This window comes from Heloderma suspectum, chromosome 1 (assembly GCF_057233095.1).
Source record: "Heloderma suspectum isolate Gila_16-S chromosome 1, 16-S_ref, whole genome shotgun sequence".
Lineage (NCBI taxonomy): Eukaryota > Metazoa > Chordata > Lepidosauria > Squamata > Helodermatidae > Heloderma > Heloderma suspectum.
The window spans coordinates 127,020,822-127,036,342 of NC_139458.1; the positions used below are offsets into that span (position 1 = coordinate 127,020,822).

General features: G+C 45.9%; 1 protein-coding gene across 1 annotated transcript in view; it reads right to left on the reverse strand.

The window, feature by feature from the left end:
• MUC2 (mucin 2, oligomeric mucus/gel-forming) overlaps positions 1-15,521 on the reverse strand; it is a 102,100-nt gene that overhangs the window by 31,307 nt on the left and 55,272 nt on the right. Inside the window, exons 33-36 of the mRNA XM_084851535.1 lie at positions 10,218-10,646; positions 6,872-8,575; positions 3,370-3,798; positions 826-1,620 (exon numbers count right to left, since the gene is read on the reverse strand). Of these exons, the coding sequence (XP_084707661.1) occupies positions 826-1,620; positions 3,370-3,798; positions 6,872-8,575; positions 10,218-10,646 (3,357 nt within the window). The remainder of the gene's footprint in view (positions 1-825; positions 1,621-3,369; positions 3,799-6,871; positions 8,576-10,217; positions 10,647-15,521) is intronic.

A 15,521-nucleotide genomic window follows, 5' to 3' on the forward strand; every position in this document is an offset into this window, starting at 1 on the left:
GGAGGGAGTTGTAGGTACAAGAACAAGGAAGACCCAAATGAACTCTCAATGTTCTTTTTCTCATTGTTTCTGTGCCAAAAGGATTAAAATATTGGGTGATGCTTATGACACACTCAGTTTGTGTCATAATTTGATTCCATCAACACAGATCACAGCGACACCACTTTACCTTTGGAATATCCTCTATATTTACAAAATGTCACTTGCACTTCGAAAACTGCAGTCTTGAATGTATTTGTTAAGGATGCCATTTTACATTCTATGTTAAAAACAGCTGCCATATGTCACGTCCATGACAACTGCTAATATATTACATGTGTTAACTTGGCATCTGACAATGTCAGGACCAGGCACTATGACTGTACATCTTAATTTCTATATGGCCAGGTGGATTTTATCAGACATACTTCTCATTCGCGTTGATATCTGATATTTACACTTTTCCTCTAAGATACCTATTGTTTAACACATTGCCAGTTCAATACCGGGTATTCTGTGCCTAGGCAATGTGGGTGGAGGAGAATAGATCTGTAATACCTTGCATGGAGCTTTGGGGTATGTTAGATATTCCCAAGGTATTCTTTCCATTACATGAATTGAAAATTTGCCTGTAACATATCTAAGTTTCCTCTTTTATTCTTTAAAATTTCTGAAAGGATTATATAGTGGGATGCAGTAAGGCAGAAATATCAATAAAGAAAAATAATAAAATTCAAAAGCAAATTTCCATACTGGAAAAATACATCTAGGCATCTATATGGCATTAACTTGAATATTTTAGGAAAATACTGAGGAATCTCAACTGTATCAAACTAAGATATTTACCTGGCAGATATATTTTACCATCCCATTCACAGTAGCATGTTGTTGAGGATGTAGGGATAGAAGTTGTTATTGTAGTTGGGATCCCTGTGGAGGTAGTTGTAGTTAATGTTGTGGTTGGTGTTGAGGCAGACGTTGTAAATGTTGTGGAAATCAGTGGGGTGGTTGTTGATATGACTGTGGTTGAAGTCCCAGTGCTGCCTGTTGTAGATGTAGGTATATGTGTTGTTGTGGATACAGTCTCAGTGGTGGTTGATGGAGAGATTGTAGTAGTTGCGACAGTTGTAGATGTGGTTGTATTTGTCTCAGTAGGGGTGCTTGTTGACACAGTTGTGGGTGTTGGAGGGGTTCCAGTGCTGGTGGAGGTTGAAATAGGTGGACCTGGGGTCTGAGTTCCAGTGGCAGTTGGTAGTGTTGGTGTTGATGTCATTGTAGTTGTCGTCCCTGTGGGACTGGTTGTCAGTGTCGCTGTTGTTGTGGATACAGTCTCCGTGGTGGTGGTTGGGAAGGTTGTAGTAGTAATGGTGGTTGTAGATGTGGCTGTACTTGTCTCAGTAGGGGGGGTGGTTGACACGGTTGTGGTTGTTGGAGGGGTTCCAGTGCTGGTGGTGGTTGATGTAGTTGAACCTGGGGTCTGAGTTCCAGTGGTTGTTGTTGGTGTTGGTGTTGGTGTGGTTGTACTTGTAGTCCCCGTGGGAGTTGGTGTCGGTGTCGCTGTTGGTGTGCTTGTTGATTGAGTCTCCATGGTAGTTGAAGTCTTTGTTGTAACTCTTGGTGTATGGGTGGTTGTGCTAAGCCCTGCAAAGCAGGAATGAAAAATACTAATTAGAAGAAAGGCTGCTCTTAATGTCTTTAATGTATTCACTGCGGGAACATGGCACATTAAAAAACACTTTTACTCATCTCAAGCAGTGCTCCTAGTTAATCTGCCACTAAGGTAAAGGTAAAGGTGTCCCCAACCAGTCGTGTCCGACTCTAGGGTGCGGTGCTCATCCCCGTTTCTAAGCCGAAGAGCCAGCGCTGTCCGAAGACGCTTCCGTGGTCATGTGGCCAGCATGACTGAACACCAAGGTGCACGGAACACTGTTACCTTTCCCGCCGAAGCGGTACCTATTTATCTACTTGCAATTTCTTGTTTTCGAACTGCTAGGTTGGCAAGAGCTGGGACTGAAGACGGGAGCTCACTCCGTCACGTGGCACTCAGGTCTCAAACTGCTGTCCTGCCGACCTTCCGGTCTGCAATTCAGCATCTTAACCACTAAGCCACCGCGGCCCCTTATCTGCCACTACCTTTTTAAAAAGGGTACTGAAACATAGACAGGCATCTTCTAAACACAAAGTATACTATGTCAGTATACCTTTTCAGTGTTCAGTGGGGCTTACTCCCAAGTAGATGTGCATACTATTTCAACCTAAAACATTTCAGCCCTTTTCCAGCAGCATCCCCCATGGGTTTTAAAACGTGACTGAGGAAATGCAATCTCAAAGGTTGCCCCACGTACTTTCAGGAATGCCATTATAAACTAGGGATGGCGGAGAATTTCTCCCCGAAACTTCGGGGGGCCGAGCGCCAACGTGTTTGGCCCCCCGAACAAGTTTCGGGGAGAAATTCTTGCACCCCCCCGCCCCCCGCACCCCCCCCGGGACGGGACTTACCTTTGGCAAATGTCCCTCCCGGCGGCTGGTCCGGCCGGCGGTTCGTCGGGTCTTCGTCCGGGGCGGGAGCGGCAGCCGGTCTTTCGACGGGCTGCCGCTGCCGCCATTCCAATAAAAAAAAAAAAAACGCCCCCGTGATAGGCTACATGACGATTAACGTAGCCTATCACGGCTAGATTTGCAAAGTCAGCCGTGATAGGCTACGTAAATCATCAAGTAGCCTATCACGGGTGACTTAAAAAAAAAAAAAAGCACATACGGATAATGGCGGCCCCCATAGGGAGCCGCCATTCCCATTCCTTATTTGGTCGCTGTAGTCTACGTAAAGATTACGTAGACTACGGCGAAAATAAGGACAATGCTATTTGCATTGCCCTTATTTTCGCTGTAGTCTATGTAAAGATTTACGTAGACTACAGTGACCAAATAAGGAACGCGAATGGCGGCTCCCTATGGGGGCTGCCATTTGCATACTCGCTTTTTTTTTTTTAAGTCACCCGTGATAGGCTACGTGACGATTTACGTAGCCTATCACGGCTGACTTTGCAGATCTAGTCGTCATAGGCTAAGTTAATCATCACGTAGCCTATGACGGGGGCGTTTTGTTTGTTTTTTAACTTTTAATTTCGCAGCCGGGCGAGGCGCCTCCTCCCTGGCCTGAATTTCGGCCGGGCGAGGCGGGAAGCCTCCCCCCCGGCCTGAATTTCGGCTGGGTGAGGCGGGAAGCCTCCCCCCCCAGCCTGAACTTCGCGGGGAGAGCAGCTAAGCGCCTCCCCCCCACCGCGAAAAGCTGCGAGACCAGGTAAGTGACTTTCGTGCACCCGTATTGTAAACCAGACTTTACATGTCGACCATATTGTTGCTTGGGACTTCATCCATTACTCTACTGACCTTCTACTTCTTCAGTGGTGCAAGGTATTGTTGTAGTCTTAGCTGTAGTTGCAGTTTGAGTATTAGGAGAAACTGTAGGAGTCGAGACTGATGTTGTAGGGCTAACTGTTGTCATGGTGAAACACGGCACACAGCAATAAACGCTAATTTCGTAATCAAGACACATTGTCGCCACACCTCCTGGGACTTGGTCCTTGTTTTTACAGAGTAGTCCTGAGGAAACATCGCAGGTCAGCGTTTGCCCCAGTTCTTCAAGGGGGAAGGAAGGGAAATCTTTGGCTCTGCATGAAATGTTTGATGGTTGTGTACAGATATCTATGCCCTCCTCTCTGATTTTCACATAGGTTTCGTTGTCACCACCATCCTTGTCGTTGTAGTTTGGTTTACTCACACTAATCCACGGAGACCAGTAGCACATGGTGCAGGCAGCTGCAAGATAAACAGGAAGCTCATTTTCAAAGAACACAAGTAAATGCAGTGGACTATAAAACACTGGTGTTGTACATTGACTCACCTATATCACTTGAGACAAACAGGCTATAATGAAGGGTGTGTTCTGATATTTCCAAGCCTATGAACTCTACTTTTCGTTATTAAGGGTGCAATCCTATGCATATTTCGGGAAAAAGAAGTCCTACAACCCCCAGCCAGCATGCATAGGTTTGGGCCTGAAAATGCTTCGGATTTTGAACCTGAAACCTGTCATGCGGGAATGGGGAAGCTTCTTCCTCCTGGCCAAACCCCAAGCCAGCCCACGAGCTTCCTCTGGAGGCCCTGCCCCTTGCACCTCCGGCCCTGTGCAGGAAAATCCCACTCTTCTCTCTGATCACGGACTGGAGGTAAGAGCTGGGATTGCCCTGTGGAGGGCTGAGGAAACACAGTCTTTCTGCAGCGCACAGCACAGGGAAGCCCATCATACTGATGATCTGGGTTCAGAGGTAAGAGGAGCTTTAAAGGCACTTAAACCTAATACCTGCAAGGTATTTCAAGAGCAAGACCTTTTTCAACAGCCCTTTTCGGGGAAGCTGTAGAAACCGGGGGCTTCTATTATAAAAGTCTGTTTCTGTGGCTTAGTCTTGAGATGATGCATTGCGCACTGTATTCCTGACAGGTGTTCCACTTGCGCTTGCTCCTGAGTAGATGTGCCTAGAATTGAGCTGTCCTTTGTATGCTTGGTGGGGAAATGTCCAAACTGGCATGAATTACATCTGGTCTTGCCCACTCTGCTTCGACCCACCAGCCCATCCTTGCCCCACTCCCTGGGCCTTTAGCCCTGCCCGCTTCTGAAATGCATCCACCCTTCTTCCTTTACTGTTGGAGGCTTTTCCCCTTATTTGTTATTTCAAAAGTGAGCTCATGAGAAGGATGTCATTCTGACTTTGCAGAGCCCTGGCTACTTCATAATCCAGCCTTCACCAAGCCAGCCGTGCTGACTGGGAAGGCTGGGAATTGCACGTCAACCCCTCTCAAGGACACTAGGCTGGGGAAGGCAAGGCACAAGCTTGCGTTTAGGGAGTGAGTACCTATGGAAAACATGCCACATGAGTACCCGTAGTGGTCGAAATGAAATGAAATGAGAAATATATGTGATTCGGCACTGATGCAGACATACCCTGAGACTTCTCATGTGAATGTGCTTACTGACTAAAGCCTAGTTCACGCAAACAGCAGATGTAGTATAAGCATGCCTAGAGAGACTGCTTCAGGTCCAGCCTTTGGTGGGGGCATCACATCTTGAGTGCTTTTCCATATATGGAGAATGCACTATGCCTGGGGGAGTAATTATACAAGCCTACAGTTCTCCCTGATATCCTCTTTTTGAATTTCCTTCATGGGGGAGCATTCAGATCTTGCAATCTGCTGCCTGCCTTGGTTGGTCGGTGAATGTGAGAAAGAGAGCCTTTTCAGTGGCAGCACCTTGGTTGTGGTATGCTCTCCATACAGAGGGTCACCCGGCACTGACTTTATGGGCTTTCCGTAAGATCTTTTTATTCTCCAGGCATTTTAAGAATTATTTCAAGTGCTCTTATCACTTTCTTTCTGCAGGTTTTAATCTGGTTTTATGTGCTAGAATGCTTTTATCCTTTGCTGCTGGTTTTGTCTTGATTTTGTACTGCTCTCTTTCTATTTTTTGTTTTCATGTTTCTATTATACTTTCATTTATTGTACATGACCCAGATAAATTTGGTTATTAGGTGATTTTAAAGTACAATAAATGAAGTTGTGCAATCCAACAACATCCTATTCCATGACTGTGCTAGTCAGCTACAGAGCCCTGAAACGTTTCAACTCGCACAAGACATCAGTTTCTCTGATTCAAAACACAAAACTTGACAAACTCCACATTGTTCCAATGATTGTCTCAAATGAAGACTCGCACTAAAGTTCTCTTCTAAATCCATACTCACTTGTTGTCACTTCCATTGGTGATGAAAATGGTTCCCAGAAAAAAAGGGAGAAAGAAGGTGCAGTTAGTAAAATCATCCGTCATTTTTGTAAATTAGTCATATCTGTATGTCTTATCTGATGGCTATGCAAAGTGGTCTGCAGTAGTTTTCTATTGTTTTTCTTTTGTTTTAAGTAGCTAACCTAGAGTCCAGCAACACAAGGAACGAAGTAGGAAAAGATAATATTTTCTCACCTACCTCTTCAAACAAAGCAACAACACAGCATGCTTTAATTTATAGAACACGTTTTTCTTAAGACTTACTTGTGTAGACAGTTGTCATTGGGGGTAAAATCAGTGTAAAGTGTGTATGTGTGGGGGGATGTCAGTGTAATTATCTTTCCATTTCTATATTAAACACATTATTTCAGTTCAATTTCCATATCTGAGTCTAGGCCATGATCAAGGTAAAATATTCTGCAATTGACATCTGATGTTAAATCCCTGCTATATGAATCTTCTTGTACAGTTGGTTTACAGCATATATTTCTTGTACACTTGAGCATTCCTGGGCTTCTGAGAATATACACTTACAAGGACACTTGGCATATATGATCTAGGCAGACACAGCTAAGCAATCACTGACGTTACTGAACCCACATCCGAGATTGCCTGCATCACACACTGATTCCCGATTTGAGCAGGTTTCTCAGGAAAAGGCAGAAATGCTCACTTGAATGAACAATTAAATACGGGACTTGGCCCGTACTCAAAGCAATAGCTTAATATCGTGCATCATTCCTCAAAATAACTATGCAGGCTCATTTCAGTGGCCAGTGTGGGCAAAGGTATAAATGAAAATTTGTTTAAATAAAACAAATGTGTAGCAATTATTTTGCCACATGCAAAGGGAAGTATATTATTTAGGTTTCACAGTGTAAATCTCTTTTTATGGGTATATTCTGTAATTTTACATTTGATATCTTTCGGACTTCTAGGAATTTGAACCAAAGGGCTTCAGCTATTTCGACAGTACAAGCATGAAATCAGTAAATAAAAGGAGTGATCTCGTTATTCATACAAATGCATATGAAGATCTTACAATTTACTCATTACCTATGGTACTAGTGGTCGAAGCTGGAGAAATAGTTAACGTAGTGGTAGATGGTGTTGAAGCAGTTAAAGTTGGTATAGAGGTAGTTGGTATAGAGGTAGGGGTAGGAGTGATGGTTGTGGTGGTGGTAGGTGCTGTGGATGTTGTAGTTGGAGCTGGGGTCTGAGTCCCAGTAGTACTTGGTGGTGATGGTGTTGGTGTTGAAGTGGTTGTAGTTGTTGTCCCCTTTGGAGTTGGTGTCGGTGTCACTGTTGTTGTGGATACAGTCTCCGTGGTGGTGGTTGGGAAGGTTGTAGAAGTCATCGTGGTTGTAGATGTGGCTGTACTTGTCTCAGTAGGGGGGGTGGTTGACACAGTTGTGGTTGTTTGAGGGGTTCCAGTGGTGGTGGTGGTTGATGTAGTTGAACCTGGGGTCTGAGTCCCAGTGGTACTTGGTGGTGTCCCTGTTGTTGTGGATATAGTCTCTGTGGTGGTGGTAGGGGAGGACGTACTAGTCGTGGTGGTTGTAGATGTTCCTGTACTTGTCTCAGTAGGGGGGGTGGTTGACACGGTTGTGGTTGTTGGAGGGGTTCCAGTGGTGGTAGTGGTTGATGTAGTTGAACCTGGGGTCTGAGTCCCAGTGGCCGTTGGTGGTGTTGGTGTTGATGTGGTTGTATTTATAGTCCCCGTGGGAGTTGGTGTCAGCGTCGCTGTTGTGGATACAGTCCCCGTGGTGGTGGTTGGGGAGGTTGTAGTACTCATGGTGGTTGTAGATGTGGCTGTACTTGTCTCAATAGGGGGGGTGGTTGACACAGTTGTGGTTGTTGGAGGGGTTCCAGTGGTGGGGGGGGTTGATGTAGTTGAACCTGGGGTCTGAGTCCCAGTGGTACTTGGTGGTGTCGGTGTCGCTGTTGTTGTGGATACAGTCCCCGTGGTGGTGGTTGGGGAGGTTGTAGTTCTCATGGTGGTTGTAGATGTGGCTGTACTTGTCTCAATGGGGGGTGTTGTTGACACGGTTGTGGTTGTTGGAGGGGTTCCAGTGGTGATGGTAGTTGATGTAGTTAAACCTGGGGTCTGAGTTCCAGTGGTTGGTGGTGGTGTTGCTGTTGATGTGCTTGTACTTGTAGTCTCTTTGGGAGTTGGTGTCGGTGTCACTGTTGTTGTGGATACAGTCCCCGTGGTGGTGGTTGGGGAGGTTGTCATAGTTGTGGTGGTTGTAGATGTGCCTGGACTTGTCTCAGTAGGGGGGGTGGTTGACATGGTTGTGGTTGTTGGAGGGGTTCCGGTGGTGGTGGTGGTTGATGTAGTTGAACCTGGGGTCTGAGTTCCAGTGGTCATTGGTGGTGTTGGTGTTGATGTGGTTGTACTTGTAGACCCCATGGGAGTTGGTGTCAGTGTTGTTGTTGTGGATACAGTCTCCGTGGTGGTGGTTGGGGAGGTTGTAGTACTCATGGTAGTTGTAGATGTGGCTGTACTTGTCTCAGTAGGGGTGGTTGTTGACATGGTTGTGGTTGTTGGAGGGGTTCCAGTGGTGATGGTGGTTGATGTAGTTGAACCTGGGGTCTGAGTCCCAGTGGTTGTTGGTGGTGGTGGTGTTGATGTGGTTGTACTTGTAGTCCCCGTGGGAGTTGGTGTCGATGTCGCTGTTGGTGTGCTCGTTGATCGAGTCTCCATGGTAGTTGAAGTCTTTGTTGTGACTCTTGGTGTATGGGTGGTTGTGCTAAGCCCTGCAAAGCAGGAGTGAAAAACACTGATTAGAAGAAAAGCTACTATTCAGCTCTTTAATGGATTCATTGCTGGAACACAGCAGATTAAAAAACGCTTTTCTTCAGCTCAAGCGGTGCTCCTAGTCAATCTCCCACCACCTTTTTAATGTGGGTGCTGAAACACAGACGTGCATCTTCTAAAACCAAAGTAGACTTTCCCAGTACACCTTTTCAGGGTTCAGCGTCACTCCCAAGTAGATGTGCATACTATTTCAGCATAATCAACTAACACCAGAAACCTATCCACTCTTACCTGGTGCTGAAAAAGTAGTGGCTTATGCAGCCATAATTCCATGTCATGCTACTGTCAATATAGTTGGCCGAATAACTTCATTGTATACAACTCACATTTATCTGCAAATGTATTTACCACAGGAGGTTAACATCTAAAAACAGCTCCCAGGACAATTATCTAACGCAGGGCTGGCCGTCCCATACCTTGGCCTGAGCCACCCTGCACCATGAGGTGGAGATAGATGGAGACAGGAACTGCTGTCTGAATGGTACAGCAAGACTTTGGAAAGTCTTGGCCCTTCTCAATGGAGGGCGGCGGGGGGCTGCGGGGGGCATCTGGTTTCTGGTTCAGGCAGCAAAATGTCATGGTCTGAGGTTTACCTACTGATACCATTGATTCATGGGCAAGCCTCGTGAGATTTCATTGCCTATCCTTTTATGCCAGCCATGATTAAGGGGTGGGAGGGATAGTAATGTGTTCCTCTGGGGCTATAGTTGATCTCCAGTGATCCAAGCATTTTAACTTGAATTTACTATTTACATTATTTATGAATGAGCCCTGTTTTAGGGAAAGTCTTCCCAACGATTCTTACCCAGCTCGAGCAGCATGCAACCAGCCATTCACCACAACCAGCCATTCACCACACCCAGTGGCCCTGAACGCGGTCGTGCATCCTGATCCCTCTCAGAAGCAGCATCCTGCTTGCTCAGTGTCGCTCTGTTGCAGATGCAGATGTGCATCTAAGGGTGCTCTGCATTAGCAGCAGGCCAGCACATGGAGTTGGCTTCCACACAGAGATTTCCCATGCCAGATTAGGGGCAATTGTTTTTCATTTCTTCGGCCTTCCAAGGCAGATTAAATAGGAATGTTACACAGACGCGGGGACGCTATGGCATAGAGCACACCATGTCTTTGGAAAGCAGCTTAAACCTGTTCTTAAAATAGGACAGAGGGACCACAATTCTGTACGTGCGTGGAAGCTTTGAAGTCACACCTAGACTGGTATGACCCTCATGAAAAGAGGCAGGAATGGGGCTGAAATGACACGTGTTACAAAAATTATGCCTCACAGAAATGCAAATGCATAATCCAAGTAACAGTTACAGATGGATACTTTTGAGGGTGATGATGGGAATTAGAACTATATTCACACCAATGTTTAGCTGGGACAATACCCAGCATTACAGTTTCAGAGAACATATACATTTTCAGCCCTTGTCTAGCAGCATCCCCCATGGGTTTTTAAAACGTGACTGAGGAAATGCAGTCTCAAAGGTTGCCCCACGTACTTTCAGGAATGCAATTATAAACCAAACTTTACATGTCGACCATACTGTTGCTTGGGACTTCATCGATTACTCTACTGACCTTCTACTTCTTCAGTGGTGCAAGGTATTGTTGTAGTCTTAGCTGTAGTTGCAGTGTGAGTATTAGGAGGAACTGCAGGAGTCGAGACTGGTGTTGTAGGGCTAACTGTTGTCGTGGTGAAACACGGCACACAGCAATAAACGCTAATTTCGTAATCGAGACACATTGTCGCCACACCTCCCGGGACTTGGTCCTTGTTTTTACAGAGTAGTCCTGAGGAAACATCGCAGGTCAGCGTTTGCCCCAGTTCTTCAAGGGGGAAGGAAGGGAAATCTTTGGCTCTGCATGAAATGTTTGATGGTTGTGTACAGATATCTATGCCCTCCTCTCTGATTTTCACATAGGTTTCGTTGTCACCACCATCCTTGTCGTTGTAGTTTGGTTTACTCACACTAATCCACGGAGACCAGTAGCACATGGTGCAGGCAGCTGCAAGATAAACAGGAAGCTCATTTTCAAAGAACACAAGTAAATGCAGTGGACTATAAAACACTGGTGTTGTACATTGACTCACCTATGAGGCAAACAGACTATAATGAAGGGTGTGTTCTGATATTTCCAAGCCTATGAACTCTACTTTTCGTTATTAAGGGTGCAATCCTATGCATATTTCGGGAAAAAGAAGTCCTACAACCCCCAGCCAGCATGCATAGGTTTGGGCCTGAAAATGCTTCGGATTTTGAACCTGAAACCTGTCATGCGGGAATGGGGAAGCTTCTTCCTCCTGGCCAGACCCCAAGCCAGCCCACGAGCGTCCTCTGGAGGCCCCGCCCCTTGCACCTCCGGCCCTGTGCAGGAAAATCCCACTCTTCTCTCTGATCACGGACTGGAGGTAAGAGCTGGAATTGCCCTGTGGAGGGATGAGGAAACACAGTCTTTCTGCAGCGCACAGCACAGGGAAGCCCATCATACTGACGATATCGGTTCAGAGGTAAGAGGAGCTTTAAAGCAGGGATGTACAAAAGTCCCGCCATGGATCTCGGGGAGGCCGAATGCCAGAGCATTCAGACCCCCAAAATCAGTGGCGGAACGGCCCGCCACCCCTCCTGGACGGTACTTACCTGGGGCAGATCTTCCTGGTGGCGGTGGCTCTGGCAGCGGCTCCGGCGGCGGTGTCATGGCGGCGGCGGCCGGTCTTCCAACCGGCTGCCGCCGCCACCATTTCCAGTTAAAAAAAAAGAAAAAGTGATAGGCTACGTTAGGATTTACGTAGCCTATCACGGCTAGATTTTTAAAAAACACCATGATAGGCTACGTAAATGTTTATGTAGCCTATCACGGCTGATTAAAAAAAACAACGCTCGTACACAAATGGCGGCGCCCATGGGCGCCGCCATTTGCGTTCCTTATTTTGGCACGTCTTAGTCTACGTAAACATTTACATAGACTAAGACGGCGAAAATAAGGGGAACGCAAATAGCGTAGACACTACGCTATTTGCGTTTCCCTTATTTTCGCCATCTTAGTCGACGTAAATGTTTACGTAGACTAAGACGTGCCAAAATAAGGAACGCAAATGGCGGCGGCCATGGGTGCCGCCATTTGCGTACACGTGTTTTTTGTTTTTAATCAGCCGTCCTAAGCTATGTAAAGATTTACGTAGCCTATCACGGCTGACTGCAGGGACGCAAACGGCGGCGGCTACGGCCACCACCATTTGCGTCCCTGCTAGCCAGCGGCCGGATGTCCGACTGCTGGCGGAGCCGGCCGGCAGCTCCACAGAATTGCTGCGGAGCAAAGCCGGACGGCCAGGATTCTGGGGGGGGAGGAACGGAGCGCCTCCCCCCCGGTGAGGATTCCGGGGGGGAGGGACAGAACGCCTCCCCCCACACCATCAGCATAATCCACAAAAGGTAAGTGATTTTTGTACATCCCTACTTTAAAGACACTGAAACCTAGTACCTGCAAGGTATTTCAAGAGCAAGACCTTTCAACCAGCCCTTTTCGGGGAAGCTGTAGAAACCGGGGGCTTGTATTATAAAAGTCTGTTTCTGTGGCTTAGTCTTGAGATGATGCATTGCGCACTGTATGCCTGACAGGTGTTCCACTTGCGCTTGCTCCTGAGTAGATGTTCGTAGAAATTAGCTGTGTTTTGTATGCTTGGTGGGAAAAAGTCCAAATTGGCATGAATGACATCTTGCCTTGCCCATTCTGTTTGGACCCACCACCCCGTCCATGGCCCCACTCCCTGGGTCTTTAAGCCCTGCCCACTTTTGGAATGTGGCCACCCTTCTTCCTTTACTGTTAGAGGCTTCCCCCTTTATTTATTTATTTATTTATTTAAAACTGAGCTCATGAGAAGGATCGTCATTCTGATTTTGCACAGCCCCGTCTACTTCATAATCCAGCCTTCCCCAATCCAGCCACGCTGACTGGGAAGGCTGAGAGTTGCAAGTCAACCCGTCTCGAGATCACGACGTTTGGGAAGGGTGTCATAATCCCATGGATGCGTCTCTTCCACCCTTTGCACTCTGCACCAAAGTGAGGGCCCCTGGTGCAAGTGTGTGTGTGTGTGTGTGTGTGTGTGTGAAGTCGAGGCACAATCTTGCATTTAGGGTGTAAGTACTTATGGAAAACATGCCACATGAGTACCATAATGGTCAAAATGAAATGAGAAAAAATGCGATTCGACACTGATGCAGACATACCATGAGACTAGGGATGTACGAAAGTCACTTACCTTTTCGAAGGGTGACATTTGCGGTGGAGGGGTGGCGCTCTGTCCCGCCCCCCCCCCGAATCCTGGCCGGCCGGTTCCGCAAATAGCGGCGGCCGTAGCCACCGCCGTTTGCGTCCCTGCAGTCAGCTGTAAGAGGCTACATAAATGTTTACGTAGCCTATCACGGCTGATTTAAAAGAAAAAAATGCACGTATGCAAATGGTGGCGCCCATGGGCGCCACCATTTGCGTTCCTTATTTTGGCACGTCTTAGTCTACATAATCATTTACGTAGACTAAGACGGCAAAAATAAGGGGAACGCAAATAGCGTAGCTTAAAAAATCTACGCTATTTGCATTCCCCTTATTTTCGCTGACTTAGTCTACGTAAATGTTTACGTAGACTAAGATGTGCCAAAATAAGGAATGCAAATGGCGGCGCCCGTGGGCGCCACTTTGCATACGTGCAGGGTTTTTTTTCTTTTAAATCAGCCGTGGTAGGCTACGTAAATCTTTACCTAGCCTATCACGTTTTTTGTTTTTGTTTTACTGGAAATGGCAGTGGCGGCAGCCGGTCGGAAGACCGGCCGCCACAGCCGCCACTGCCGAACCGCCGCCGAACCGCCGCTGGAGCCGCTGCCGCCAGGAAGATTCACCCAAGGTAAGTCCTGTCCCGGGGGGGGCGGGGGGGGGCAGACCATTCCACCACCGATTTCACCACCTCCCCAAGATTTGTGGCGAAATTCTCTGACTTCCCTACCTGAGACTTCTCATGTGAATGTGCTTACTGACTAAAGCCTAGTTCACGCAAACAGCAGATGAAGTAGTATAAGCACGCCTCGAGAGATTGCTTCAGGTCCAGCCTCTGGTGGGGGCATCACATCTTGAGTGCTTTTCCATATATGGAGAATGCACCTATGCCTGGGGGAGTAATTATAGCCTACGGTTCTCCCCAATATCCTCTTTTTGAATTTCCTTCATGGGGAAGCATTCACATCTTGCAATCTGCTGCCTGCCTTGGTTTGGTCAGTGAATGTGAGAAAGAGAGCCTTGCCCTTTTCAGTGGCAGCACCTTGGTTGCGGTATGCTCTCCACACAGAGGGTCACCCGGCACTGACTTTATAATCTTTCCCTAAGACCTTTTTATTCTCCAGGCATTTCAATAATTGTTTTTAGTCCTTTTATCACTTTCTTTACTGGTGACTTTAATGGTTTTATGTGCTAGAATGCTTTTATCCTTTGCTGCTGGTTTCGTCTTGATTTTGTACTGCTCTCTTTCTATTTTTTTGTTTTCATGTTTCTATTATGCTTTTCATTTATTGTACACCACCCAGATGAATCTGGTTATTAGGTGGTTTAAAAGTATGATGAATGAAGTTGTACAGTCCAAGAATCCAACAACAGTATTCTATTCTACTCGATGACACTGCTAGTCAGCTACAGAGCCCTGAAACTTTTCTACTCCCACAAGACATCGGCTTCTCTCTTTCAAAGCACAGAACTTGACAAACTCCACATTGTTCCAATGATTGTTGATCTCAAATGAAGACTCGCGTTTAAGGTTTCTTCTAAATTCATACTCACTTGTTGTCACTTTTGTTGGTGATGAAAGTAGTTCACAGAAAAGAAAGAAAGAAGATGCAATCAGTAAAATCATACATTCTCGTAAATTAATCATATCAATATATGTTATCTGATGGTTATGCAAAGTGGTCTGCAGTAGTTTTCTATTGTTTTTCTTTTGTTTTAAGTAGCTAACCTAGAGTCCAGCAACACAAGGAACGAAGTAGGAAAAGATAATATTTTCTCACCTACCTCTTCAAACAAAGCAACAACGCAGCATGCTTTAATTTATAGAACACGTTTTTCTTAAGACTTACTTGTGTAGACTGTTGTCATTGGGGATAAAATCAGTGCAAAGTGTGTACGTGTGGGGGGATGTCAGTGTAATTATTTTTCCATTTCTATATTAAACATATTATTTCAGTTCAATTTCCATATCTGAGTGTAGGTCATGATCAAGGTAAAATATTCTGCAATTGAGGGCTGATGTTAAATCCCTGCTACATGAATCTTCTTGTACGGTTAGTTTACAGCAGCACATATTTCTTGTACACTTGAGCATTCCTGGGCTTCTGAGGATATACACTCACAAGGACACTTGGAAAGTGGCATATATGATCCGGGCAAACACAGCTTAGCAATCATTGATGTTACTGAACCCACATCCGAGATTGCCTGCATCACACATTGATTCCTGATTTGAGCAGGTTTCTCAGGAAAAGGCAGGAATGCTCACTTGAATGAACAATTAAATACGGGACTTGGCCCGTACTCAAAGCAATAGCTTAATATCGTGCATCATTGCTCAAAATAATTATGCAGGCTCATTTCAGCAGCCAGTGTGGGCAAAGGTATAAATGAAAACTTGTTTAAATAAAACAAATGTGTAGCAATTATTTTGCCACATGCAAAGGGAAGTATATTATTTAGGTTTCACAATGTAAATCTCCTTTTATGGGTATATTATGTAATTTTAGCATTTGATATCTTTCGGATTTCTAGGAATTTGAACCGAAGAGCTTCAGCTATTTTGACAGTACAGGCAAGTAATAAATAAATAAAAGGAGTGATCTCGTCACCCAT